Source organism: Amphibalanus amphitrite, unplaced genomic scaffold (genome assembly GCF_019059575.1).
Source record: "Amphibalanus amphitrite isolate SeventyFive unplaced genomic scaffold, NRLGWU_Aamphi_draft 000851F_arrow, whole genome shotgun sequence".
Classification (NCBI taxonomy): Eukaryota; Metazoa; Arthropoda; class Thecostraca; order Balanomorpha; family Balanidae; genus Amphibalanus; species Amphibalanus amphitrite.
In genome coordinates this window covers 181,943-208,450 of record NW_024882345.1, presented here as the reverse complement: position 1 = coordinate 208,450, position 26,508 = coordinate 181,943, and the positions used below count along the sequence as shown (strand labels likewise).

At 52.6% G+C, this 26,508-nt stretch overlaps 1 protein-coding gene and 1 long non-coding RNA gene across 2 annotated transcripts; both read right to left on the bottom strand.

Moving 5' to 3' along the window:
- Window positions 1–5,941: 5,941 nt before the first annotated feature.
- On the bottom strand, window positions 5,942–19,853 carry LOC122367112. The gene is made up of 3 exons (XR_006253995.1): window positions 18,850–19,853; window positions 12,791–13,600; window positions 5,942–6,574 (listed from the first exon to the last, which is right to left on the bottom strand). It is a non-coding gene; the product is annotated as an uncharacterized LOC122367112 (long non-coding RNA).
- On the bottom strand, window positions 14,340–18,607 carry LOC122367111. The gene is made up of 2 exons (XM_043339927.1): window positions 14,855–18,607; window positions 14,340–14,571 (listed from the first exon to the last, which is right to left on the bottom strand). Exons 1-2 carry the CDS (start codon window positions 18,567–18,569, stop codon window positions 14,444–14,446), a joined length of 3,843 nt encoding a protein of 1,280 aa, XP_043195862.1. The 5' UTR covers window positions 18,570–18,607; the 3' UTR covers window positions 14,340–14,443.
- Window positions 19,854–26,508: the final 6,655 nt, after the last annotated feature.

Below are 26,508 nucleotides of genomic sequence, written 5' to 3'. Positions count from 1 at the left end.
GCGGCTGCAACATTATATTGCTAAGAATGGCAGTTCAGCAAGATGTATGTGCTTTACTTAGCCAATGCACAATGCAGTGCAGATTAATTGTGGTGTGAATTTTGTGTGGATCAGTGCACAATGCGTGCCATGATGTGGTAAATGCCATGCCGAATGGCTGTGCTGTGATATGAGCTGACACTATTGAGTGTTGATGCAATACTATCTAAGAAATTTTCAGAAGGCAAATGAGACATCATTGAATATTAGTGTAGTTTCCGTATAAGTGCAGAGTTCCCAAACTTGCAGCCTTTTTTCGTGTGATTGTGCACATTTCCAGCCTACCCAGTAAACATGCCGACGTCGGCCCGACGTCGGCTGACGTCGGGGTGACGTCGGCAACTCGGCATCGACATGCCGACGTCGGTCCAACCTCGGCACGACGTCGGCTGGATGTCGGATATGCCCGCATGTTCCGACGTCCAGCCGAGGTCCAGCCGACGTCGGGCCGACGTCGGACCGAGATCAATTGCTGAGGTCCAGCCGACGTCGGGCCGACGTCGGGGCGACGTCGGACCGACATCGGCCGCTGTTTTGACCGTTAAAATAATATAAAATGCATGTTTCATGTTTCATAAAGAGCTTCTGTATTCAAAATATCCTCAGGAAACTCTTGAAACTTTTTTGAAGGTGGGAGGGTCCCTTTAAATGAAAAAAGGTACCTTATCTTCCTCCACGCCGCAACCCCCTGATCCGGACTGGGCGGGAAACTTTATCCCATTTGGGATTGCCCGTAAGCCGAGCTCGCCCGTAGCCGGGTGCGGTGAGTGCTTGGGGGCTGCTCGGCCTATCCTTTGGTCAGGCTCAGCCCCGGCAACTCACCAGGGCCGGGCCCAGTTCATATAGAAAGGCCAGTCGGCAAGTGTCACTTTGCCAAAGTGCCACTTATCAAAGGGACACTTTGGGAAACGTTGGTGCAGGTGTGTAAGAGTGGCTATATGAATCCATTGTGGGATCGCCCTTTCCAATAAGTGTCACGTACCAGCAATGGGACAGGGACTCATATGAACTGGACCCAGGGTGCTCGCCAAGAAGACCAATGTCTCCATCCTATGATCCTTCCGGCTCTGAAATGGTCTTGTCAGACCGAAAGGGCATAACCCAACAAAACAAACCAATTTCGTTATCCGGCTGCGTGGTGTAGTGGTTAGCGCACTAACCTCGCGTTCAAATGACACGGGGTTCGAATCCCATCGCCGGCTGATGCTTTTGGCGTGTTGTCCCAGTAAACATGCCGACGTCGGCGACTGGGCGGCTCGAATCCCGCCGCCGTTTGATATTTTTGGCGCGTTGTCCCAATAAACATGCCTACGTCGGCCCCGTCGGTCCAACGACAAACGATCTCGTCAACCTCGGCAAACGATCTCGGCCCGACGTCGGCTCGACGTCGGCTGGACTTCGGCTGGACGTCGGAACATGCGGGCATATCCGACGTCCAGCCGATGTCGGGCCGAGGTTGAACCGACGTTGGGCCGACGTCGGGCCGAGCCTCGGCCCGACGTCGGGCCGACGTCGTCATGTTTACTGGGTATGTGCGTGCTACTGCTAGTGCGGAATACTTAGTTGCTAGATTGGCTGGCACAGCTTGTCAAGTGTCAACTCTGTGGTAAATGTGAAGATGAAGTCCAGTGAAGATTTTGAACATCTAACCTGACCTAACCCTACCTTCTAACTCAAAGCTTTCAACCTACCAATATACTACCTACGAACCCACCAGCCTAAAACCTACAACCTAACTCCTACAACCTACCAAACTCAAGTCTACAATCTGGACTTCATCTACACATATATCAACTCTATTGCCTGATAATCTTTTCTTGTTTCACACAATCTTATGGTCTGATATGTCTTTCTGAAGCAATAGTAAAAGAATGTGATAAGTTAAGTAATTTTGCACAAATGGAGATAAATAAATTTATGTATATGAGTGTTTTTGAGCTAAGTTGTGTTTCAGTGGTGATAAATGGAATGCTGTCATCATCACATTGCATTGCCACCATGATCAAAGGCATTAGGAGCATTAGGAGACAGAAGTACCTATTGACTATTGAGATGAGCCATCCATTTGTGTTTTTACCAATGCATTACCTTAGGCCTTTAGGGAAAAGTGATCAAAAGTTGTTGAGTGAAGGGGAATATTGAGAAGAGCATTTATTGTTTGTTTTTGGGAAGAAGAAAATCAATTAAACTTATGATATGAACAAGAAGTGATCATGCATTGTATTATGAGCCCAAATCAAACAGGATTCTCTCATGACCATACTAAATGCACAACCCTTAGCTGTTTGTGCACAGTGGAACCCGCTTAACCCCCGCCGGACTTATTGGTTTTCTACATACGCGCCGGCCGGGGGCCGGGGTGGGGGGGGGGGCGGGGGGGGGGGGGGGGGGGTACGACCCCATCTCGCCGTTTCGCCCCTAATGGAGCTAGAACGTCGCAGAAAAGACGAGCGTGTGTGTCGTTACGAGATGCAGCGTTTTGTACCTGATTTTAAGGTCTCAGGTCAACCGGTGACCTCTGAGGTCAGGTTAAGTGGCCCAAGGTACGGGTTCGGTTTTGGCGAATAACTTCACAAAAAAATGATTGAAGGGACGCGATTTTGACAGCATCGTATTCGCCCTGCTCAGGCGCGTCGAATGGTATTCTTTTTTATTTGGGTGAGGCCAACTTTGGGTGTTGACCTCGGGTCACGGTGAGGTCAGAGATCCCAAGGGCTCAAACTTGGTCGAAGGAGGTCATGTCACATATCATTTGATTTGGCAGGTGTTCCCGAGTCTATTGGTGGCTTTCCCGACTCGCTAGCTCAATTTGATCAGAAGTTATTGTCGAAAAACTTATGACACTAGTGACGTCATCAATGACGTCATGCAAGCTCTTGGTGCAAAAATGAAGCATCGAACCTTGTAAAGAGTGCATGAAATAATCACGGTTGCGTGTGTTACAGGTAGTCTGAGATCGTTCTGGGCTCCAAAATAGCTGTTTATAAGTTTCCCCCATTGGCTTATAATGGTGACTTCATATGACCGGCCTGACCTCATGTGACCTTGAATAAAAAAGCGAGATATACACGTTGTGAGACTTCTGGAGGATACTAGGTCCTGCAAGTTTCATCTTGTGAAATCTGCTCTGACACTGAGGGCGTTGCGAACTTGCGGTATCTGAGGACCGTGCAGAGGTTCACTTATGACGTCAAAGGTCAGTGACCTGACCTGACCTGGCAAAGCTGCTGGTATTGCAAGATCCGGCTTGAATCAAAGGTCAGGTTCATCACTACTCGGTATGTTCCGAGCATTCGAAAAAGCAACCATCAAGATGTAATTGAATGATACCGTTTAGGATTGCACCTTCCCGCCTATCGCCAAATTTCAGCGTTTTATGTATGTACCATCGCCAAAGTGGATGCGGGTATCGATAGAAGAAAGATCAGGCTGTCGTATGGTACACTCGGTTTATACGTATCTCGACTAATAAGTTAATAAATCGACTTTTAGTTTTGCCTTCGAAATCGGTATCTCCCATAGGTAAAGCACTAGTGAAGGGAAAATAAAAAAACCTTCACGCTCTGCTTACGTCACCAGAGCGTGAAGCTACCAATGCCATTGACTGGGGGCCGTCAGCCACCATCCTAGAGTGTGCCGCCGTTGGCATCGAAGTGCCACGGCCATCTGCTGCTGCGCTGCTGGCCGAGGCGGACAAGCGCCGCACCACAGCGCTCCAACTGAACACCCTGCAACACTTGCCTCTCGAGATACTTTCCTCAGCATGAGCGCGTTATACTGTACTACAAAGCGGTCGCAGCTGTAAATCAGGCACTGGACCAGTAAAGAATTGCAGTCTTGGGGTTCTGCTTTGAGTTTCTGGGAAAGATGTGCCATAAAGCACGTCACTTACTAGTTCCTTAACACTTAAAGCAAATATGCCACTTCTAACATGGAGTTTTGAACTGAAATAGCAGTTTTGTAGCTTGAACTGAGACTAGTACAAATCAGGGGCTTACACTGCCCAACAATTACCCTAGGCGAATGCTGCCGCTGGTGATCGAACATGTGGCTCCAGGGACGACCGACGTATCTGACGAGTGGGCTGCGTACGTACAGTAGGTCTATTAAAAAAGTCCCCAGCACCAGTGGGCGCTGCCTTCGCTGAGCCGAACCCCCGTCTGCCTGTCCCATATCGCGCCGGGCTCAGGTCAGGTAGGGTCAGCGGGACCGCTCGGTCCGGCCCGCGGGCGGTGGACGGGCGGCCGGTAACGCTTTCCGCCAGCCAGCTGTAGAATCCAACAAACGGGACGGCCACCGCTCAGCGCAGCATGATTATAGAGATAGTCATTGTTAGCCCGTGCCCCACAGGAATGCCTAGACTCTAACGCCCTGTTGGATGGGAAATGGGGATTGAGCATCATTCTTATAACTCAGCTTTGGGCATTTAAGTGGCATTCGAAGTAGCGTCAAAAGTAGCAAAAAGAAGAAGAAAAATACTTCAGCCAATTTAAGATCGGGTCAGAACCAGAGGTCATGTCACCAGACGTCATCGGTGGTAAAATTTTGCTTGGACAGGGTGCGTTGCGCGCACCCAGGGCCTCCTCTAACATACCCACTGGGTGGGCAAATGCCCACCCAGTCACCACAATTGCCCACCCAGTGGCGTCGATTTGCCCACCCAGAAGCAAATGCAAAAATTCTGGTCCGGCCGGACGTCCGGTACTACCTTTCTGGTCTTAACCCTCGCATGTGTAGGGGGGGGGTCTGATGGACCCCCCCCATGGTTTTTCGCGAATAACTCGCGTAAAAAGCGGCCGATCGCGACGAAACTTTCAGTACCCTCGCATTGATCAATTTTACACCTACCCTGAAAATTTAATGACCCTGACCCAAATGACCTTTGACCTGTGACCTCTTTTCCGAAACCATGTTTGGCTGGAATCGCGATTTCGCGTATGTCGGCTCGCACTAGCCGCGTGTTTTCAAGCTTTTCGTGGTTTCAAACGTTCAAACATGTGATTTGATGTTACTCCCGTGTGTGTCAAGGTCACCTGAAGGTCAGGTCAGGTCATTGACCTTTGGTGACCTCGGGTGACCTCGGGTCACTTTTTCGAGTTTTACATGTTTCTAGGCTAGTTTTTGGAGCTGAATTCGAATTTAGCAACCATTTGAACATTTACGAAGTAGTTTTGGTGACTTCGTAACATGTTACAAAGCTGTCAGAGGCGGTTGACACGTACTACGAATACCCGTCACGACGCCTACTGGTTGACCTGACCTGACCTGACCCGACCTGGTCTAAATGCTTCAAGACATCATCTGTGATCAAAACTAACACGATATTCGTGATCAGCACCCCGAAAAACCCCTTAGCAGCCACACTTTACGACTTTCTAACAGGTCCCGATTTTCCCGACTTTGGGTCATTGACCTGACCTGGAAGGTCAACCAATGACCTAGGACCTTAAAATTGGGTATCATCGGCTTCCTCTCGTCACGGGCAACACGCTCGTTTTTTCTGCGAAGCTCTAGCTCGATCAGGGGCCAAACGGCAAGGGGGGGTCCAACCGACCCCCCCCCCCCCCCTACACATTAGAAGCTGGCAAACGCCGCACACATGCGAGGGTTAAGCAAACTGGATGCTGTTTGAAGGTCAAAAAAAAAGTTTTCTGGTTGCCCGATATTCAGGGGCGTAGTCAGAATTTCCTCAAGGAGACGCACAGGGGCCCAAAATAACCCCCTCAAAATCCAAAAAGCCATCTGGTTGGATCCAATATTTTTTGGAGGGGGCCCAAATAAATAGAAAAATATTTTCCGCTTCCCCTTCGAGCTGCCAGCAAACAGACAATTAGCTATGCTATGCGTAACCAACCTCAGTGCAAACCTCACAACCAAGTCCGTCCAGGAAAAACACTGTAGCTGTACAAAAAGGGGCTATTGGTATATTCAGCCCAATGAACACGACACAGACATACTAGCAAGTATACATGTCTCAACCGAGACTGCCCTGCCAACGGGCCGCCACCCCTCCCCCCGCGCGGCGCAATGGTGTCACCACCCAAAACTAGAAACCCTGTCGTGTGTGTCCTCCCCCGGAAAAAGTCCTAACTAGAAAAAAACCGGGGGACCTAGCTGGGGAAAAAACCACATTTTGTGGAAAAACCCATCTTTATTTAAGAGTGTGGTGCGTGTAAAAAAAAAGAAAACCCTAAAATGGTGGTGGGTGGGTGGGAAACGCAAAAACATTTCAGAGCGAGAACACTGCTGACTTGCGTCAGACCGGGCGGCCTAGAACAGAGTGACCGCGCATATACACTCAAACCCCGCGCCGCCACCGTCACGTGACACGAGTCGCTCCACCAATCAGAGGAGGCCGCCGCCTCAGCAGCCTTGCCGCCCGGGGCGCGGGCGGCCGCCCGCCTGCCGCCGAACGCTGCTCGCCGAGGCCGGCCCGGCTCCGGGGCCGCCCCAGAGAAGACGCTCGTAGTGTCGCGGAAAAACCGGTTATATCTTGTTATATATAACCGGGCGTATTTTCCGCTTCCCCTTCGAGCTGCCAGCAAACAGACAATTAGCTATGCTATGCGTAACCAACCTCAGTGCAAACCTCACAACCAAGTCCGTCCAGGAAAAACACTGTAGCTGTACAAAAAGGGGCTATTGGTATATTCAGCCCAATGAACACGACACAGACATACTAGCAAGTATACATGTCTCAACCGAGACTGCCCTGCCAACGGGCCGCCACCCCTCCCCCCGCGCGGCGCAATGGTGTCACCACCCATTCAATACATCCACCCAGACACCAATGCGCCATAACAAAACACCCCTTTCCCGAGACCAGCAGACCGAATGGGGGATACAAATAAACAACAAAAGACTTTAAGTCGCCGCCAGTGTCGAGACCAGTGGCAGAGCCCACCCAAATACGTGCTTGGTAGTTGGTTGAAGGTAAGTAATTATTTCCTCAACCTGGCCCGGAGCTTACCAGAAACGCCACGATCCCTAAAACCTGCCAACATGAATGTGAACGATACAGCGGTCACCAATGAAGAACAATATTACATTTATACCAAAGCCCTTACAGCAAGACTAACAAGTAACAACCATTAGCATTAGCCACTACTGCGATGATAGCCTCCACCAACTAAAGACCCTCGATATACCCGACGAAAAACAACCATCCATGAGTTCCGAGGCAGTTAACAAAAGCTGTATTTTCCTTTACCTTGAACCCTATACACATACCTATCAGCGCGACCATGCATTTTCCCAAAACTTTGGAAGGGGTTAGAACAGTATCAACGAAGGTCGTTGACAGCCGCCCAGCAAAAAAAGGGGAGCGCTCTCAGCCCGCTCCAGGAAACAGCGCTCCAAGCCGCCGTAATGACGCCCGCGCTATACCGGGCGTCCTAGCGGCAGCCACCTACGGGTAGACTAGCGAGCCGCCCCGCGGCCGTTGTAGAAGGTGGAAGAAGGGAGCATCCCGAGCAGCACCAGGGGCCGTGAGAAACGGCTTCCCCGGGCAGACTAGCGAGCTGCTTTTTTATTATTGCTAATGTTAATTATTATTGTTATTATTGTTATTATTGTTATTATTATTGTTATTATTATTGTCATTATTGTCATTATTATTGTTATTATTTTAGCGCCGTCCCCCCAAAAAAACATGGTAACCCAATGGCTGTTAGGCAACTAACAACAGAGGCCACATCTACTGTTACGTGTACCTTAATCCCTGTGATATGCGTGGCAATGATAACGACCATGAATGTTACCTAAAGCTTTGCAAAGGTTAAAACAGTGACCACGAAACTATAGGTAATCAGGTCATAGATAGCCGACCAGCAAAAGGGGAGAGCTCTCAGCGCCCGCCGGCATCCACATTCAAAGCCGCCGGAATGACGCCTGCGCTACCGGCGTCCTGGCGGCAGCCACCAACGAGCAGACGAGCAAGCCGCCCCGAGGCCGTTGTAGAAAAGCACATCCCCGGCAAACTAGAAAGCTGCCCAGAGGCCGTTGAAGAAGGGGACTACCACGGGCAGACTTGCGACTAGCGAGCTACACCCGAGGCTGTTGTGGGAGGGGACGCCCGCGGGCAGACTATCGAGCCGTCCCGAGGCCGTTGTAGAAGGGGACACCCCCGGGTAGACTAGCGAGCTGCCCCGGGGTCGTTGTAGAAGGGGACACCCCCGGGCAGACTAGCGAGCTGCCCCGGGGTCGTTGTAGAAGGGGACACCCCCCGAAGGGGACACCCCCCGAAGGGAACACCCCCCGAAGGGGACACCCCCCCCCCGGGCAGACTAGCGAGCTGCCCCGGGGTCGTTGTAGAAGGGGACACCCCCCGGGCAGACTAGCGAGCTGCCCCGGGGTCGTTGTGGAAGGGGACACCCCCGGGCAGACTAGCGAGCTGCCCCGATGCCTTTGTAGAAGGGGACACCCCCGGGCAGACTAGCGAGCTGCCCCGATGCCTTTGTAGAAGGGGACACCCCCGGGCAGACTAGCGAGCTGCCCCGAGGCCGTTGTGAAGGGGACACCCCCGGGCAGACTAGCGAGCTGTCCCGGGTTCGTAGAAGGGGACACCCCCGGGCAGACTAACGAGCTGCACCGAGGCCGTTGTAGGAGAGGATATCCCCGGGCAGACTAGCGAGCTGCCTCGGGGTCGTTGTAGAAGGGGATACCCCCGGGCAGACTAGCGAGCTTCACCCGGGACTTGTAGAATTGGGCATCCCAAGATTCTCCAAATGTTTAGGGCAATTACCCGACCTGAATACCAAAATACCCGCTGTTGAAATCTGATAGTATCCGCATCCCCCCGCCACGGGCAACAAGCTTGCCTTCCCGCTAAGCTCCGGATTGATCAGGGACCAAAAGACCGGCATACAGACAGCCCCTACGCTGTAAACAGGCCAATATGGGTAAAAAGTGCCGTAGCTTCCTAGCTCGACACGTTTTGGAAGTGTTTACTGCCTCCAAACGCCGAGCTGCCTCAATGTCACCCATAGAAGGTACAGTAACTCACCCACCAACCAATCATAGGCAGGTCCTGAGTGACAAAAGTACACAACCTGAGTACACACAACCAGGTTGCTATCATAAAAATGTTAGAAATTACTCGGAACATCGTATGGTAAAATTAAAATTCCAACCACTCAATGACCCCCGGTGACGCCGACAGCGCGAGCAGCAACCGCGCGCGACCCCTGACAGCGCGCCTCCGAATAAATTAATAAAAAATATATAACGCTTGGAAAAAGGCCATACATCACAAAAACAGCTCACCTCCCAAGGGGTACGCTCACTACGCCAAACCTTACGCCAGTATCAGTTGTCCTGTATGGGAACCACGTGTCAACCATAGCCAGGCATAACCAACGACAACTCTACAAACTCAACTCCCAACCCTCAACACCAACACCACCGGTTAACACCGGCCCACCTCAGTGGCCACTCAACACCTAAGCCGGCCAGGTCGCGCGCTTGGAGCTGCTACCCCTTGGAAGAATGAGCTGAATCCATTTAGACGGAGTGTAGAATGCCAATATCCAGCGTTCTAAGCAAAAGCAAAAAGGTATAACAAATTCCATCTAAAGTGATCAAGTACCTACCTACCGGAGCGATACGTAAACCCCCCAGTTACTTGAATATCCTGGGCAACATTTGGTGTTGACCAGTGAAGCGCCATCAATAAATTGTTTTTTATATTGTTTGTCTGTTTTTATTTTTACTTTATAATTCTTTTAGTTTTTTTTTTTATTTCATATACCTACATTTTTTATACCTAACCCCCATTTACCCAAAATAACCTAAGCGCAATTGGCGTTGATCAGTGAAGCGCCATAAACTACTAATAAAACTCATCGCTCCGACAGCGCCACGCCACTATAGCTGAGCCCGCCATTCACGGGGTGCGCTCACCATGGCAAACCTTATGCCAGTAGCCGTTTACCTGCATGGGAACCAAGGTTCAACCATAGCCAGGCATAACCGGACAACTCACCAAATTCAACCACCGCTCACAACACCATCACCACCTCATTGGTGAACCGCACTGGCCCACATCAGTGGCCAGTGCCACCCAACACGTAACCCGGCCAGGTTCTGCACTTGGAGCCGCTATCCCGTGAAAAAAAATGAGCTGAATTCACCCATGCAGAGTGTGGAACGGCTAAGTCCAGCGATCTAAGAGATGAAAACAATAAGACCCCTAGTTTGTAAATGATGAGTTGTAACCGATGAGTTTTTTTTTTTTTATTACCTACCCCTCCCAAAACAAATTAATATTTTAACTGGAAATAAACCATACCCAGCCATAAACCACTTCAAATAACTCCGCAACTAGCCCATTTTCCACCTCTTACTAACCATACACCCGGACCAGTTAGGCATCCCACCAACCCCTCCATTATTAACAAATTGCATACGAACTTTATCAGCCATCAAAGTATAAAAAAACAATCAACGTCCTTGCAAAAGCAATATTGCATACAGAACACTCATTAATAATTGAAAAATACTTCTTAGCGAAAGAACCCACAAAAAACTGAATTTCACACTCCCTTTGCTCTGCGACGGTTGCACTAGATCACCAAAAAACACGGCCAAGGCGGCCACAACCGAGCTGCGACCATCCGGACAGCTCAACACTCAGTCAGTACTGAGTGAGTGACGTCAACCCTGATACTGGCGAGGGGTACCAGTGCCCAAAAATTTGATTTAGGTGGGAAACGTCACCCAAATGAAAATCACTGTTCACTCGCCTCCAATTTTTAATAGCCCATTTTCCACTCCCATTTTTCCCAGAAAAAGCATTTGCATGGATGGATAGCCATTTTACTTCCCACATTATACCAGCCTTTTATGAAATTTCGCCGCGCATCCTTTTTCACTCTTGTTAGGCCTTATTTGACCATCAATTTTTCACTCTTATCCCTTTTTGGTGATAAATTTTCATAGACCCGGGAACAGGGGGGGCAGCGGGGGTGCTTGCCCCCCCTTTTGAGAGCCGTGGGGGCGTCGCCCCCTCAACATTGAGGCAGCGAGAAAGGACCTTTCCTCCCTTTTCCGGACTTCTTTCCTTCTTGTTTCCTTTATATATCTTATCAGGACACGGCCTTTCCTTGCCATCTGAAGGGTTTCTGCCGATACAGTATCGATTTGATATCTGCTATTGTCATCCCACTTTGGTTTGGGCCTGACCCCGGCCATAGTTTGGCAGGCCAGCTTTTACATACATATACTGGACTATTTTGAGCCAACCTTGAGAAATACATAACGTACAACGGTGGTAAAATCGTTGCAATAGGTATAACACAGTTTACCCGCCCCGGGTGTGAGGGAGGGGTGTGGGGCAACGAGTGCACTGACGTGGCACCCACGGAAGGCCGGTATGGGATTAAAGCTCAGCGACACCTTGGGCCTGTATGGTGCCCCCGGTTATCGGTAGCATCCTCAGAATCACCGGCGTAGGGCCCTTAGAGCCGCCGGTAAGGGGCCCGTATGAGGCACCGGTGTGGGAGTATCATGCAGGTGCCGGTGCGGGCGCTCAGAGGCACTAGTGTGACTCTCTCAGAGGCGCCGGTGAGGGTCCTACAGGCGTTGCTGTGGGCCCTCATAGACGCCGGTGTGGAGCAGTTACAGACTGGTGTGGGGCCTGAGCTGCTGACGCGAACCCTCTACAAGCCGGCAGGGGGTTCTCAATGACCGGCAAGAGGCCCCTGTCACCGGTGTGGGGCCCTCAGAAGTCACTAGTGGGTGGTCCCTAGATGCGCACTGCGCAGGTGTTGGGTAGGGATTCGAGTCCTCACTCTCAGAGCCGCCGATATAGGGTTTTAATAGGCACTGGTGTAGGCACTCAGAGTTGGAGGCGTGAAACCCTCAGAGACACCGGTGTGGGTCCTCATAAGCGCCGATGAGGGCCCCCACAGTTGCCGTTATTGGGCCCTCAGAAAAATAATTGTGGGACCATGACTCAGAAGCCGGCGTGGGGCTTTAAGGAGATCTTAGTGTGGCAATTTAGGGCCCATGAGGTGCTCTAACGAGCCTAATGGGGCCCCCCGAGTCGAAATATGGCCATCGTTAAGCCTCAGGTCAAATGGTGCCGCAGGGCCCCCGGACCCGAGGGTCCCTGTGAACCCGATTGGGGGGGGGGGGAGTGCGTGTTCCCTTAGACCTCTAGCTACGCCACTGTTTCATATGCATCAAGTCAGGTATTTTAGGCTCGCCTCCCCCTTGAAAATCGTTCCCGGGCCCCCAGGAATTTTCCTCCGACACCCCAGCCAAAATACAATTTTAGGACACCGAGGGGTACCCCAGTCCTAACAACGTATACTGACTAAATCCTTTTAACTATTATTGATAGCACCTGACCTGTATTGTTCATTTGCTGTTTGCAGGAGAAAGGTCATCCCTTATCCTATAGGTAGAAAAAAAAAATCAAAGAAACAGACTGCTTTGAATATAGTTATAGACGATTTAACAAGCCTCAGCAGCAGCAGCAAACCAAGGTTGAAAACACGTTGAACTTAGAGTTGACTAGATTTCATTTTTTTTTTAATACCCTCAGGCCTCTTAACGATTTTATCAGAATTTTATTACTATCTTACTTTCCACCAGCATTGCCCCTTATGTTCCTATTGATGGAACCAAATATCCCCACAAAAATGCCGATATCGCCCATGCCCAAGCGTTCACTATCTACCCTATCGGGTCCCCCTAGAACCTCCATTAACAGATATGTACCGCGCCCGGCATACATGGAACAACGTACCTTTCAAAACCCCGGCCACCTTGGCGTTGGCCTATACCTGACGATGTCCCATAAGACCTGCTAGGCAGCACGGGCAGCACCACTGGAGCTAGATGAGCTGGGAGGGGTCGGAACTCCCTCAGCTGACGCGGGAGCTGTGAAGAAATCGTCCAGCGGCCAGAGAAGACTCTGGCCCAGCGGGCCGGCCCCGCCGAGTGTGCCGATCCGTCGCCGTTCAGAGTCGGATGCCAACCACACACCAAGCCATGGAAGAAAAAAAAACGGATTGTGTCACATAACCATTTTTAGCCGAAAGCTCGTATCAAACGGGGGTATCAAGAGGGGTTATACATACTGGAGCCATTTATCTGACAATGCGCGCGATGACACATCGGCAGGATATGCATATTGCATACCAACATTACCATGATGATTGATGTCGCTTATGCATGCCTAGGCAATGCTCTATTTATTGACCACGACAAAAAGGCACCTTACTCTGGCAAAAAAAAAAAAACGATTCACAAACGCCACTACCATAAAAAAACTGAAAACAGTTAACTCGCACCACAATGTAGAGTGAGAGCAAAACAATCACGGGCTACCATAAAACTGCATCGTTATAGAAAATTGCATACCTAATGCAGTCCTTAAATATGAGGGTGAAAACTTCCTTTGGTTACTATCCTGTAACTTACTATATTATCGCCAGTGCATCCAAACTACCTAACATAATTTCCCATCTAATCTAAAATATCCTAGTCCCGACTCCCGAGACTTACCACACAAGTGGTTTCCACTATCACCTCTGCACCTCCGTACCTATATCACCTGTGAAGACGCCTCTGAACCGGTGCAGGTGTATTGTTCACAGCGAGCGAGCGTGGCGCGGACCCAGTAGAGACTGACGCGGCCCCGCACGGTCCGGCCGGGCGCCGCCGCCGGACCGTGCCCCGAGGGCACACACGGTCGTAGAGATGCAAACCCCAGGTACAGACTGGGGATGCACACCACCACATCTCCCCCCTTAAGCCCCCAGCGCGCTCGAGGTATAACGAAAAGAACGGAAACATAACACAATAGCGAAAATAACAAGAAACGTAGTACACCCTTACATCTCCTCTATGAGCCGACGCACCGGCTTCCGCACACGGGTGGATCGGCGGACAGTCGGCGGCTCAGTGCGCGGCGCGCGATCCGGCCGTGTGGAGGCGCGCGATTCGCTCGCAGGTGCATGGTCACGACTCATCCGACCAGTGTCCGGTTGTGTGACGACACGCGGGCCGGCTCTCCCGGGAGGCTCCACTCCGGGCACCGGGCACAGAGCGTGCCGCCTGCGCAGGTGGCATCTGTTCCGATCCACCTCCCCTCCATCGTCGAAGCGTACACTGTAGCGTCGGTGGGGGCCGACCGACGTCACCACGCCGCACCTGTCCCATCGTTTTGTCCTGACGTCCTGCACACGGACGCGAGTCCCGACGGGGAACTCGGGCAGGTCGTGGGCATGCTGGTCGTACCACCGTTTGGCGGCGCAGCGGCGTGACTCGCGGCGATCGTCGCAGTCCACAGTCTGGTGCGGTGGCGTCCCACTCCGCTGCTGGGCTCCGCCTCCACTCGCCCGCTGCGAGCGCGCCGATGGTTTGAAGTGCGACGGGTGCGTGGGCAGGTCGTCCCTCAGTGGCCGGCCGTAGACGATCTCGGCGGGCGACTTCCCGCTGACGCCCGGCGTGTTCCGCTGCTGAAGCAGGCCCCGCGTCCACTCCTCTTCGTTGAGCCGTCCTCTGCCGTCGTCCCAGCATCGCCTGAGCAGTTTTTTTGCAGATTTAACAGCAGACTCGGCCAGGCCGTTAGATCGGGGGTAGTGTGGGGATGATGTGCGATGCAGAACGCCCCAGTTGCTCAAGAACGTGCTGAACTGAAGAGACGTGAAGCAGAGGGCCCCGTCGGTTCTGACAAGTTCTGGCACACCGACCTCACTGAAAATCTTAAGCATTACTTTGATAACGTTTTTGGTGTCAGACCGGGTGCCCGTACATTCGATGAACTTCCACCCAGAGTAGCCGTCAACGACGACGAGGTACTTGCCTCCTGCGTGGTCTGCGAAGTCCATGTCCAGGACCTGGAACGGCCTGGCGGCAGGCTCATGATGCAGCATGGTCTCCCTCGGCTGGGATGGCAGCTCTTGCTGACACCTACTGCATCCTCTGGTGACGTCGTCGATGGCGGCGTCCATTCCCGGCCAGTAGACCACCCGCCGAGCTCGCTCCTTGGTCTTCTCCTTCCCGAGGTGACTCGCATGGAGAGACGCTAAGGTCGATCTACGGAGGGATAGCGGCACCAGGATGCGCATGCCGCATAAGATGATGCCGCCCTCCACCGACAGTCGGTCGTGCACCGGCCAGTACTTCCGGAGGGGTTCCGCAAGCTCCGCTCTGGATGCCGGAAAGCCGGTGGAGATGATGTCTCTGAGCATCTGGAGCTCGGGGTCCTCTGACGTCGCACACTCCACCCGGTCCAGCATGATGTCGGTGTCGCACGCTCGAAGCTCAGCTACCAAGACGCTCTGGAGGGCAGGTGCGTCGTCGTCTTCCCCACATTCGTCCTCAGCAGCTGCTGGTTGGGTGGGGCTCCTGGAGAGAGCGTCTGCCGCCTTGTGCTGGGATCCTGGCACCCAGCTGGCTACGAATGGTCCGTAGTATGCCATCTTCAACTTCAGTCTCTGTAGTCTCGGGTTCTCGATCTCGTCGAGAGTCTTGCCGTTGATGATGGGGACGAGCGGCTTGTGGTCGACGAATATCGTGAAGCTCGTCAGTCCGGAGAGAAAGATGTGACATTTCTTCATGGCCCATACCACGGCAGTGGCTTCCAACTCGATGGTGGCGTATCGGGACTCCGCTGAAGACAGGAATCGCGATCCCGCCTGGATAACCCGCCAGCTGCCGTCCTCCTGCTGCTGCCGTAGGAGGAAGCCGAATCCCTTGAGGCGGCTGGCGTCGGTCGAGAGCGAGGTTGGTCGTCTGGGGTCAAAGTAGGCCAGGTTCGGAACTGATGTCAGCGCCTTCTTGGCTGATATGAACGCCTGTTCTTGCTGCTCGTCCCAGACGAACTCGTTTCGGGTGCTGAGCAGCGGCCTGAGAGGCAGGAGGAGCTCCGAGAGCTCGTCGACGAATGGGGCGACCTGGTTGGCGAGGCCAAAGAAACTTCGGAGCTCAGAGATGTTCTTCGGTGTCGGGAACGACGAGATGGCCGACGTCAGCTGAGGGTCGGGCTCGTAGCCGTCCGCCGATATGATGAAGCCGGCGAATTTCACCTTCTGTTGGGCCAGCTGCAGCTTCCGCCGGTTCAGGGAGATACCTCTCTCCTCGCAGCGCTCCATGAAGCGACGGACGTCACGGATGTGGTCCTCCCTGGTCCGACTGTAGACCACGACGTCATCCACGATCTTCTTGTAGCCGGTGAGGCCGGAGAACGCCTCGTCCATGCGCCTATTGTAGTGGTCAGATATCGAGCTGACCCCGTACGGCGCGCGTAAAAACGCGTACCGGCCGAACGGCGTGATGAACGTCGTCTTCAGCACGCTGTCCTGATGAAGAGGGCACTGGTGGTAGCCCTTTGCCGCGTCGAAGACGGTGAACCACTTCGCCTCCGAGCTCGCTATAGAGGCAACTTCCTCCAGCGGGGTGGGTGCCTGGTACTGCTCGGTGCGGACGAACTTGTTCAGGCGAGACAGGTCCACGCACAGCCTGATTCCTCCCTCCTTCTTCGGTTCAACGACGATCGGTGCACACCACTCAGTCGGCTCCGTGACGGGCACGATGATGCCCTCGGACACCAGCTTTTGCAACTCGTCCTTCAGCGGCGTGCGGAGTGAGAGGGGCACTCGTCGTGGGCTCGACACGCGGAACGGCACGGCTTCCTCCCTGAGGTGAATCTTGAACTGCTCCCCCGGCATGACTCTGATGTGGCCGTCGAACACGGTGGGGAACTCGGACGTGATGTCCGGGAAGGAGCCTCCCTGGTCCACAGGCGGCTCTGCTGACCCGTCTTCAGATGCAGGTGCACCGGTCGGAAGGCTGCTGTCAGGCCGCTCGACAGGTGTCGCCGCGGTCGCCTCTCCAGCAGCGCCGTCGCGCGACACCGCCGCCACGCAGTCCGATGACGTACCACCGTCGGGCAGCGCGGCGCGAGACCGGTGCCGATGCCGCGCTGGCCCCGGCCGAGGGCGGTCTGGTGCGTCCCTGGTGCGAGAGCCAGAGGCGGGTTCCGGTAGATCGGCGGTTATCTGCTGCGGATAACCGGCTGGAATGATGTGAAGTCCCTTCACGGCCTTCCAGGAGAGCAGCAGGCCGCTGACGCCCTCCAGGATGTGCACCGACTCTTGCACCGAGACGCGGCCGAGATTCAGCGAGACCGGCAGGACTCCCAGCGACTTGACCGTCTCGCCGTTGGCTGTCCGAGGATGCTGCTCCGGGGGGAGCAGGTTCTCCGGGTACTCGTCCATCTCCTTCAGGAAGTCGAGTCCTCCGACGCAGATGTCAGCCCCGGTGTCAGGCAGCGCGAGTACCGAGGCGCGGCGCTGCGCCGTGACATCCAGGCGCACGCGGGGGGCGCTCTGCACCGAAGCGACCGCGATGATGGCCGACGCGGCCGGTCGCCGCGCCGCACCGTCCGGGCTCCGGTCACTGCTGCCCTCCGACGACTGGAAGCGGACCCGGTTGCCGCGCCACGGCTGGCGCCGTTGCGATCGCCGCGTGTCCAGCGACGGGGACGGCGATCTCGACGACGAGCGGTACGGGTCGGGCCTGTAGCTCCGCCCAGGTGGCGAGCTCCGCGGCCGAGACGGGGCCAGCCGGCGGCGCTCGTACGACGTGGTCGGTCGGCGGTCATCGTAGTCGCCGGATGCGTCGGGGCAAACTGCCGCGAAGTGGTCCAGCTGGCGGCAGCTGCGACAGCGCTGACCCCGGGCCGGACACGCGTCTCCCATCCGGTGACGTCGCCGGCCGCACGCAGCGCACCAGCCGCCGTCGCGCCGCCTCGGTCCAGCGCTCGGCGGCGCTCGGTGGCGCTCGGCGGCGTCCACTCGGTTGGCGGCGGCCCGGGCGAGTCCGCCTGCCCGCAGCTCCACGGCGTCTCTGGCGGCCGCCTCGTCAGCCCTGCAAACAGCGATGGCATGCGACAGCGAGAGGTTTTGGACGGCGCAGAGACGTTTGACGGTCTCCGCTGATCTCAGACCCATCACAATTCTATCCCTGATTAGCGAATCATTACACGCGTCACAGAATTTGCAAGCACGAGACAATTCACGCAGGGAGGTTAGAAAATCATCAAAGACCTCCCCTTCGGCCTGAAACCTTTCGTTAAACCTCTTCCTTTCGATAACCTCGTTTACTTGGCCCACTGCGAAACGCTCCAGCGCGTCCAGTACAACCTCGGGATCGGCACGCTGGACCTCGGTCAGCTCCAGGTTCCTCAGGACGCGGCGACTCTCCGGGGTCATGACATTTTTCAGGGCAGCCAGCTGAATGTCAGGTTCAGCGTCTATCAAGCCGGTCAGGAGCACGTAGTCCTCCCAGCTTTCTCTCCACACCAGGAAAGACTCACCCCGGTCCGTGGAGAGGTCCAGGCTGTCCGGTGCTCGTACTCGGCCCGCCCACGGGGCCGGCGCGCTGCGGGACGCACGACCGCGGCCGGCCCGCTGCCGCGGCGCGGCAGCCCGAACCGCGACGGAAGCGGCCGGCTCCCGAGACGCATCCGGCTCCCGAGACGCATCCGCTACGCTGTCGGCGTCAGAGTCCCCCATTGCTGGGTCGAAAATGCACAATAATTATGCACGTCGCCCTGTCACACTTGCACTGGTAATCGCACGTTCACGATCCTGCAGGCTGCGCCATGTGAAGACGCCTCTGAACCGGTGCAGGTGTATTGTTCACAGCGAGCGAGCGTGGCGCGGACCCAGTAGAGACTGACGCGGCCCCGCACGGTCCGGCCGGGCGCCGCCGCCGGACCGTGCCCCGAGGGCACACACGGTCGTAGAGATGCAAACCCCAGGTACAGACTGGGGATGCACACCACCACATCACCCACTTAACCTTTCACTCCAACCTAACCAGGTAACAATACCATTTTAGACCAATACCATTGCATTGGGTATCATTAGCATGAACTCCATTTACCCTCTCAAGTCTCACCTGGTAGTTGGTACCCTTATTATCAACAATCCCTAACCCACTAATGAAAACCCCGCTCGGACACGCTCGGACAGAGCCAAACATCACCAGCAGCTCATTCTCCACGGGGTACGCCCACCTGGCACACCTTACGCCAGTAACCGTTCACCTGTATGGGAACCACAGTTCAACCAACACCAGGCACCACCAAACGGCAATTCTACCAACTCTCTGCACAACCACCGGCCAACACCACGTGGCCACCAAACCCTACGCCGGCCAGGCCCACCTGGCCCACCTGGGCGTACCTCCACGGGGTACGCCCACCTGGCACACCTTACGCCAGTAACCGTTCACCTGTATGGGAACCACAGTTCAACCAACACCAGGCACCACAAAACGGCAATTCTGCCAACTCCAACCACCGGCCAACACCACGTGGCCACCAAAAACCCCACGCCGGCCAGGCCGTGCACTCTGAGCTGCTACACCGAGAAGCATGAGCTGATTTCACTCACACTGAGTGTAGGATGGCAAAGTCCGGCGTTCCGTTCCAGGGAAGAAGAAAAAAAAAACAGTTTCAGCTATGTTACACATAGCAAGAACCTACACCCAATCTCCCAAAATCTGAAAAACACCACCAAGCGAATTTCTACCAGCAGTCCATGTTTCATTCTTTTATCCAACCTTCAAAAAACCTATAATACCAGGCATTCGCCGACCCATTGCTCATCGACCCCTTTCTTACCTCGATATAGCATAACATAAGCACAAAAATAACCAAACCTCATGCCGAAAATAAAAACAAACAACTAACAAACAACAAACCAGTAAAAATAAACATAAAAAACCCGAAAGGAAAAACATCCTCGTCAATCAATATAACATTGATATAAAACCGAACTTATACTCCCCTTGATGTCTTCCAGTTTCCACTGAACACGACCGGAGTAAACGCAAAAACATTTCAGAGCGAGAACACTGCTGACTTGCGTCAGACCGGGCGGCCTAGAACAGAGTGACCGCGCATATACACTCAAACCCCGCGCCGCCACCGTCACGTGACACGAGTCGCTCCACCAATCAGAGGAGGCCGCCGCCTCAGCAGCCTTGCCGCCCGGGGCGCGGGCGGCCGCCCGCCTGCCGCCGAACGCTGCTCGCCGAGGCCGGCCCGGCTCCGGGGCCGCCCCAGAGAAGACGCTCGTAGTGTCGCGGAAAAAACCGGTTATATCTTGTTATATATAACCGGGCATATTTATTAACAAAAAATATTAGAACTGAGGGGGTAAGCAGTCCATGGGCCCTGTTAGATAGGCCCACGAATAGTTTCATAGAGTCGCCAGTCGGTTTTGAGGGCGGTCTGAGGGCCCGTAGGTCGGATGAGGGTCCTTCAGACCGTCACAGGCCCCTACAGCGCATGAGAGCCTCGTAAGCCGTCTGAGGGTCATATAAGCCGTCTAAGGGCCACTCAGACCGACAAAAGCCACCCCTTGCATTTGCAGAGGCCCAGTAAGGATGACGGAGGGCTCTCTCAGACAAACTAAGGACCCGTTCAGGGCATTTGAGGGCTTCCTCAAACCGATAGGGGCCCCTCAGATCGACAGTGGATCCGATCCGAGCTCCCTCAAACCGATATAAGGTCAGACCAACAGTCGGAACGCATTGATTCTGTTAACACACCGTTGGACCCAAGTTGGACCCATCCCATCCAACTGACCCCCTGGTTTCAATAGGGCCCCAAGGCTCTAAAATTGGGGCTCTCTTGGCCAAAGTATGACTACTCACTGTACTCAGCTGTGTCAAAGGATCTGCCGCAGGGGCCTTTGCGTCGCCAAGGGCCCACTGTGTCAGCCAGGGGCCCCTATAGAATAAGGACCCCTGGCTTCCAGGGGGGGCATGGTCCCTTTGGCCCCCTCCTTGGCTATGCCACTGCAGGTGACAAGCGTTCTTCCAGGCGACCAGGGGGCAGGGGCCAGGCGACCAGGCCCCCAGGCGACCAGGGGCCCCATGCGACTAGCCCCCAAGCGACCGGGGCCCTCTAGGCGACCAGGGGCCCCAGGAAACCGGGGGTCATCGGATGAGTGCAGGGGCCCATTGGGTCATCAGAGGGCCACAGAAATGAAACTTCGATATCAATTTTCTTCCGAGTAAAAGACGTTTTATCCAGTGTTTGAAAAAAAAAAATATCCCGGGGCCTGAGGGGCTCCCCCATGGCGCGTTTTGCGCTCAAGGGAGGGGGTCATTGCCCCCGTGGCCCCTCCCCCTTGGCTACGCCCATGCCGATATTGTAATTCATGGTCCATGGACAAAGCCAGCAATCTCTAAATACGGCTGAGCTAAACAAATAAGCAAGAATCATTACCGGTTCGGGTAGCCTTTACTACAATGTATTATGTTAGTTAGCCCTCGCCCGGTGAGGGGGGTTGATGCATCCCCCTAAGGTTTTTTTCACAAATAACGTAAACACGGCGGCGCTCAAATTTGGCATACCCTCTGGGGCAACCTTTTGGCACTTGTCCTGAAAATTTCAGATCTCTAGTCTTTTCAGGTCAGGTCACCAGGTCACAAACCCCGTACAAGGTCAGGGGGAAATTGGACTACTTTAGCGGCAACCGAATGCCAGAGTTTTTCGTTGATAGCGTGAGTTCTATAGCACGTAGCGCTACCAAATTTAAGACACGACTTGGAGCATCTGTTTGTCACTTGGCCTTGGAGTTTTATGTTCCAGTGACCCGAGGCCAGGTCACAAGGTCACAAAAACTGGTACATTGTCAAAATAGCAAGAATACCGAATAAGAATACCTACCACGCAGTTTGCGGAGGGCTGTACAGTGTACATGTAACTCTGGAACGAATCGCTCGAGCATCGCTAACCATAAAACATACGACAAACGTTAACTTTGCAGACTATCATCTTATTTCCAATAACGGCACTGCTTATTTCGCCTCAACCCCCCCCCCCCCCCGGTAACAGGTTTTGAAATTGGTTGAACCCCATAACAGTGGCTGGATTTGCCCTTGGGCAGGGGAGTAGCGAAAATTCTGCCCACCCAGTGAAAAATCCTTAGAGGAGGCCCTGCGCGCACCGGTGCATTGGGTTTCCAATTTCCATGGAAACATCAACAGACTCGGAAGCTCGCAATGCTAGCGTGGAGCCGAATTCATATCAACCTCCGCAGCAATGTAGCAGCGCAGCGCAGCGTGCTGCAGCGTGGGGCCGTGAAACACCGCCCAGGCCCCCTGCCTCCCCCTAATTCCTGTCATCCTTCCCACTCTGAAATCGACCGAGCCTAACCTAACACAACAATCAGCTCGTTTACCGCTATGTCTGAATAATATTGTCGGATTTAATTAAGGCGAGCGGCTTAGCACGTAAATACCAGCAACTGTCACCATCGGTATTATGAGAAAACCAATTGCTTTTCCACAAACACTTAAAAGTTTTTAGCTTAAAACTTACTCGAAATTAATTTTACCAGCCTCGTGTTGCTCTTATCAAAACGCTTCGAATGAATCCAAAGTTAATCTTCAAAGGTCATTTGAAAAATTTGGCCTATGTTCAAAGACATGACCTGACCAGAAATGGTCATGATGCATAGCAGGATATTAGATCCGTATCGTGGAACTTTACAAACACTTCAGATGATTTCATAACTTAAGCATGTCTATCAAAAATGATTATTACATGGCTCATATGTAGGCTGGGTGTGTGATCATGCTTACGAGTATGTTGAACGCAACTGATAATTTTCTGTTGGCCACAATTTCTATATTTAATTTATCCTCCCGGATTTCATATTTTTATTAATGACACCTTGACGATGTCGAGAAAAAAAAAACGCTTAGGAGATTTAACAGCCTGAGATATATTCAGTATAAGGAAGGGTCAATGGTGCTAGATTCCTTCCGTCCTAGCTATCCTCAGGAAAAAACAATCCGCATCGCCCCTAGTCTTCATGCTTCCCTCTCTGGACTGGAGGTCACCCCACCAGCCAACCTGTAGTTGATGTCGGATCAATTCCAGGCAGAAATGTGCATGGATCCGAGTGATGGATCTATGATATCAGTGGATCTCGAGGCAAATTGCAGGTTCGGATCTATGATCCCACAGAATCCGGCGTGAAAAAAAGTATCCTGGATCTATGATCTCACAGGATCTGACGATAAACCAAGAACATGGATCTTTGATCTGAGTGGATCCCACCATGCATAACATTTGGATCCAGGTTTCCAAGTGTTTCTATGTCAATAAGTGCCATAAAACTATGGATTATGACGTGTTATCACATTAAATCACTAAATAAGAACGTTTGTGAGTTGCAACGAGTGATCTTTGGGATTTCTGTGTTGACCAAAAATAAATGAGGATCTGTGATCCCACTGGATCTCAAGCCAAAATACTAGACTCGGATATATGATGCCTACGGATCTCTCGATAAATTAAAGAGCTGGATCTATGATCCCCACGGATCCGAGATCAGGATCCGTGGGATCAGATCTCAGATCCATTTTCTCGGATCCATGCACATGTCTGAATTTCCAGGACAAATAATCCTCTTCTTGGTGACGGTTTGGGAGACGGCTGGACCGTCCCGACAGGGCACGGGAACAGTCTCGCTTCCGCAGATCACTGTCGCTGGCTCGCACAACCTAATTACTACACCAGAGCATAGTTATGTCATAGCTCTGCAAGGGCCTTTTCAGACCGAAAAACATGGCTCCCAACAAAACAAACAATTTTCTCATTTAGTGTTGTATCTCATCAAACACCACATGTTTTCAGAGTGTTTATTATGCGTTCCGTCCCAAAAAGCGCAGTTCAATTTTCTCCCATTGACTTGAACGATCTCCAAATTGACCCGGCCTTTCTGTCAACAATGTCAAACTTGCAAAGTAAACGTTTCAAATACATAGGTATAGTGTTGCCCATTGAAATCGCTGAAAGTTCTAAAGCGATCGGTTAGTCGGTGTATTTAGATTGATGAGCACAGGAACTTTCCTTGAGGTAAGGTCACTTGACGTGACCTACTTATGACCTTGAATTGAAAGACTTGGGCGGGAAAAATGGGTCATTTGAAATCTTAAAATGTCAGATTTTAACAATAATTGCAAACACTTTCCCGGCCAAATAGTGAGTGAGAAGGGAGCGATCCCCCAACCCCATGTTTAGCTCCTATAATAGAGCTAGCTGCTAGAGCCTCGCGGAAAAAAAAACGAGCGTTTGCTTCGTTACGTGACGCAGCGACTGGTACCCCATTTTAAAATATCAGTGACCTCTTAGGGCAGGTCAAGGGCCCCCAAGGCATTCGATCGGTTTTTTGGTAAATAACCACAAAAATTGTCGCATTATCGTCTAATCGATACAATCGTGTTTTCTGTTCTCAGACGCGTCGATTTACATGCTTTTTTGTTTAGGTGAAGCAATTTAGGATGTTTACCTGAGGTCAATGTCATGTTAGGGCAACACAGGTCACGAATCTGTTGAAAGGAGGACATGTTGCATAACATTTGATTCGGCAAGTCTTGCAAAGTCCATTGATGGCTGTCCCGACTGGCTAGCTCATTTTGATCGGGAGTTGTTGACGAAGCACTCCTATCACCCTAGTGACATCATAAATGACGTCACGCAAGGTGAACAATGCAAAAGTGAGGCATTAGACCTTGCCAAGAATGTATGAAGTCACGATTTGAAGTGCTTGAGAGTTGAGGTATAATTTTGGATCATTTCCGACGCCAAGATGCATAGGTGTAGCAACGTATCTCTTTGGTGAAGGATACCTTTCACCAAAGTTTTAGATTGGTGAAGGATCCTTCACCAATCTTGAGCAATGCAGGTGAGGGTCTTCACCAATGCTAGAACGACTGGGTTCAACAAAAAGGCTACCTATTGCTAAAACGGCAACAGGTATTTGTTTATTTGTTTATTTATTGGCATAGCGTCCACAGGCAAAGCCCCACTTACGGATGCAGTCGCACACTGACAATAACAACCACTCACACACACTGGATGGAAATAAATATGAGTGATAACACTGATCAAAATCCAAATAAATTAACAAGATGGCAAGAGCCTAAAAGTAAACCGACAGGCAACAGCCTAAGAATATAGAAGACATGAGCAAAAGCCTAAGAGAATATACAAGTATAGGCACCTGGCTAATGAGCGAGGCTAAAAGTATACTGACATGAGAAATCCCCTAAAAGTAATCAGCACAGGCAATAGCCTGAAATCCTAAAAGAGTGTAGGTATAAGCAAGAATGACAGTGGATGAAATAAAAAGACAAAAAAGACGAAAAATGAGCGTAGACAATGACAATGAGAATAAAACCGGTAACGGCTAGTTGCTACATGAGGAGCTATATCAATGACCTTAGGCTAAGTATGTTCCCTGGTCGTCAGCAAATTTGGCTATCTCCGACCTTAGCCTGCAGCTAGGCATAAAGAAATCGGCCTCGGGGCTGCTGTGGACAAGCGAGTTCACGTGCTGGGGAAGACGAATCAGAAATCCTCGCTTCACAGTGTCCACTCTTCCGCGCGGCACATGAAAGAGCTCGGGACGGCGCGTGCGACGGCCGGGTGCCGATAGAGAAAACATGGCCAAGATGTCGGGACAGTCCAAGCGACCACTGAACACGGAGCGCATGTAGTTGATGTCACACTGTGTGAATCGTGACCTCACTGATTCGCAGCCGAACAGTTTAAGCAGCGATGCATAGTCAAGTGAAGGGCACCTCGCCTGTGTCCGGGCGCCCAGCCACATGAGAAAACGGTGCTGTAGTCGCTCTAATCGGCGCAGGTGGGTGACAGCGGCACCCGACCAGATAACACAGCCGTATTCCATTACGGAACGCACGTGCGCCTTGTAGGCGGTGAGGGCTGCGACACAGTCGAACTGCGCTCGATGCACCCGTGTCGAGACCTGCATGCTCCTCATCAGCAAGCCCAGCATGCGGTTCGACTTCGAGACTATAGCGTCAACATGGTCTGCGAAGTTAAGGTTGCCATCTAAGATGATACCAAGGTCACGCACGCTAACACACCTTTCGAGCTGGTGACCGTCGAGCGCGTATGAAGCGACATGAGGTGATGAGCGCAGAGTGAAGGTGATGGTCCTGCACTTGGCCGGGTTGAGCTTCAGGTGCCAGGTCCTTGACCACCGGCTGAGACGGTCCAAGTCAGCCTGAAGGGCATGGGCATCCTCAGGAGAGGACACACGGTGAAAAATTTTGACGTCGTCAGCGTATGACAAGCAGGATGACCCGATGTGTTTAGGGAGGTCAGCGACAAAGCAGGTGAAGAGCAGGGGGCCCAAGATGCTGCCCTCCGGCACTCCGGAGATGACCGGAGTCCAGTCAGAGTGTTTTCCATCCAGCACTACACGCTGGGACCGCTGGCTAAGGTAAGACTCAACCCAGCCAAGTGCAAGACCCGATATGTTAAAAGAGTGCTCCAGCTTGTGTAACTCCAGGTACCCAATTACCCCATCCTATCAGTTATGAAGTGTTACGCCCACCTTCTTCACAATTCACGCCATTTAATAAACCAGTATAACGCCTTTTGGGGCGACTAAC

Excerpts from the sequence above, each read along its gene's own strand:
- LOC122367111 (XM_043339927.1), bottom strand. The coding sequence starts at position 18,569 with ATGGGGGACTCTGACGCCGACAGCGTAGCGGATGCGTCTCGGGAGCCG. Across the intron at positions 14,572-14,854 it reads CTTCGCAGACCACGCAGGAG|GCGATGCTGGGACGACGGCA; the intron begins GCAAGTACCTCG and ends AAAACTGCTCAG.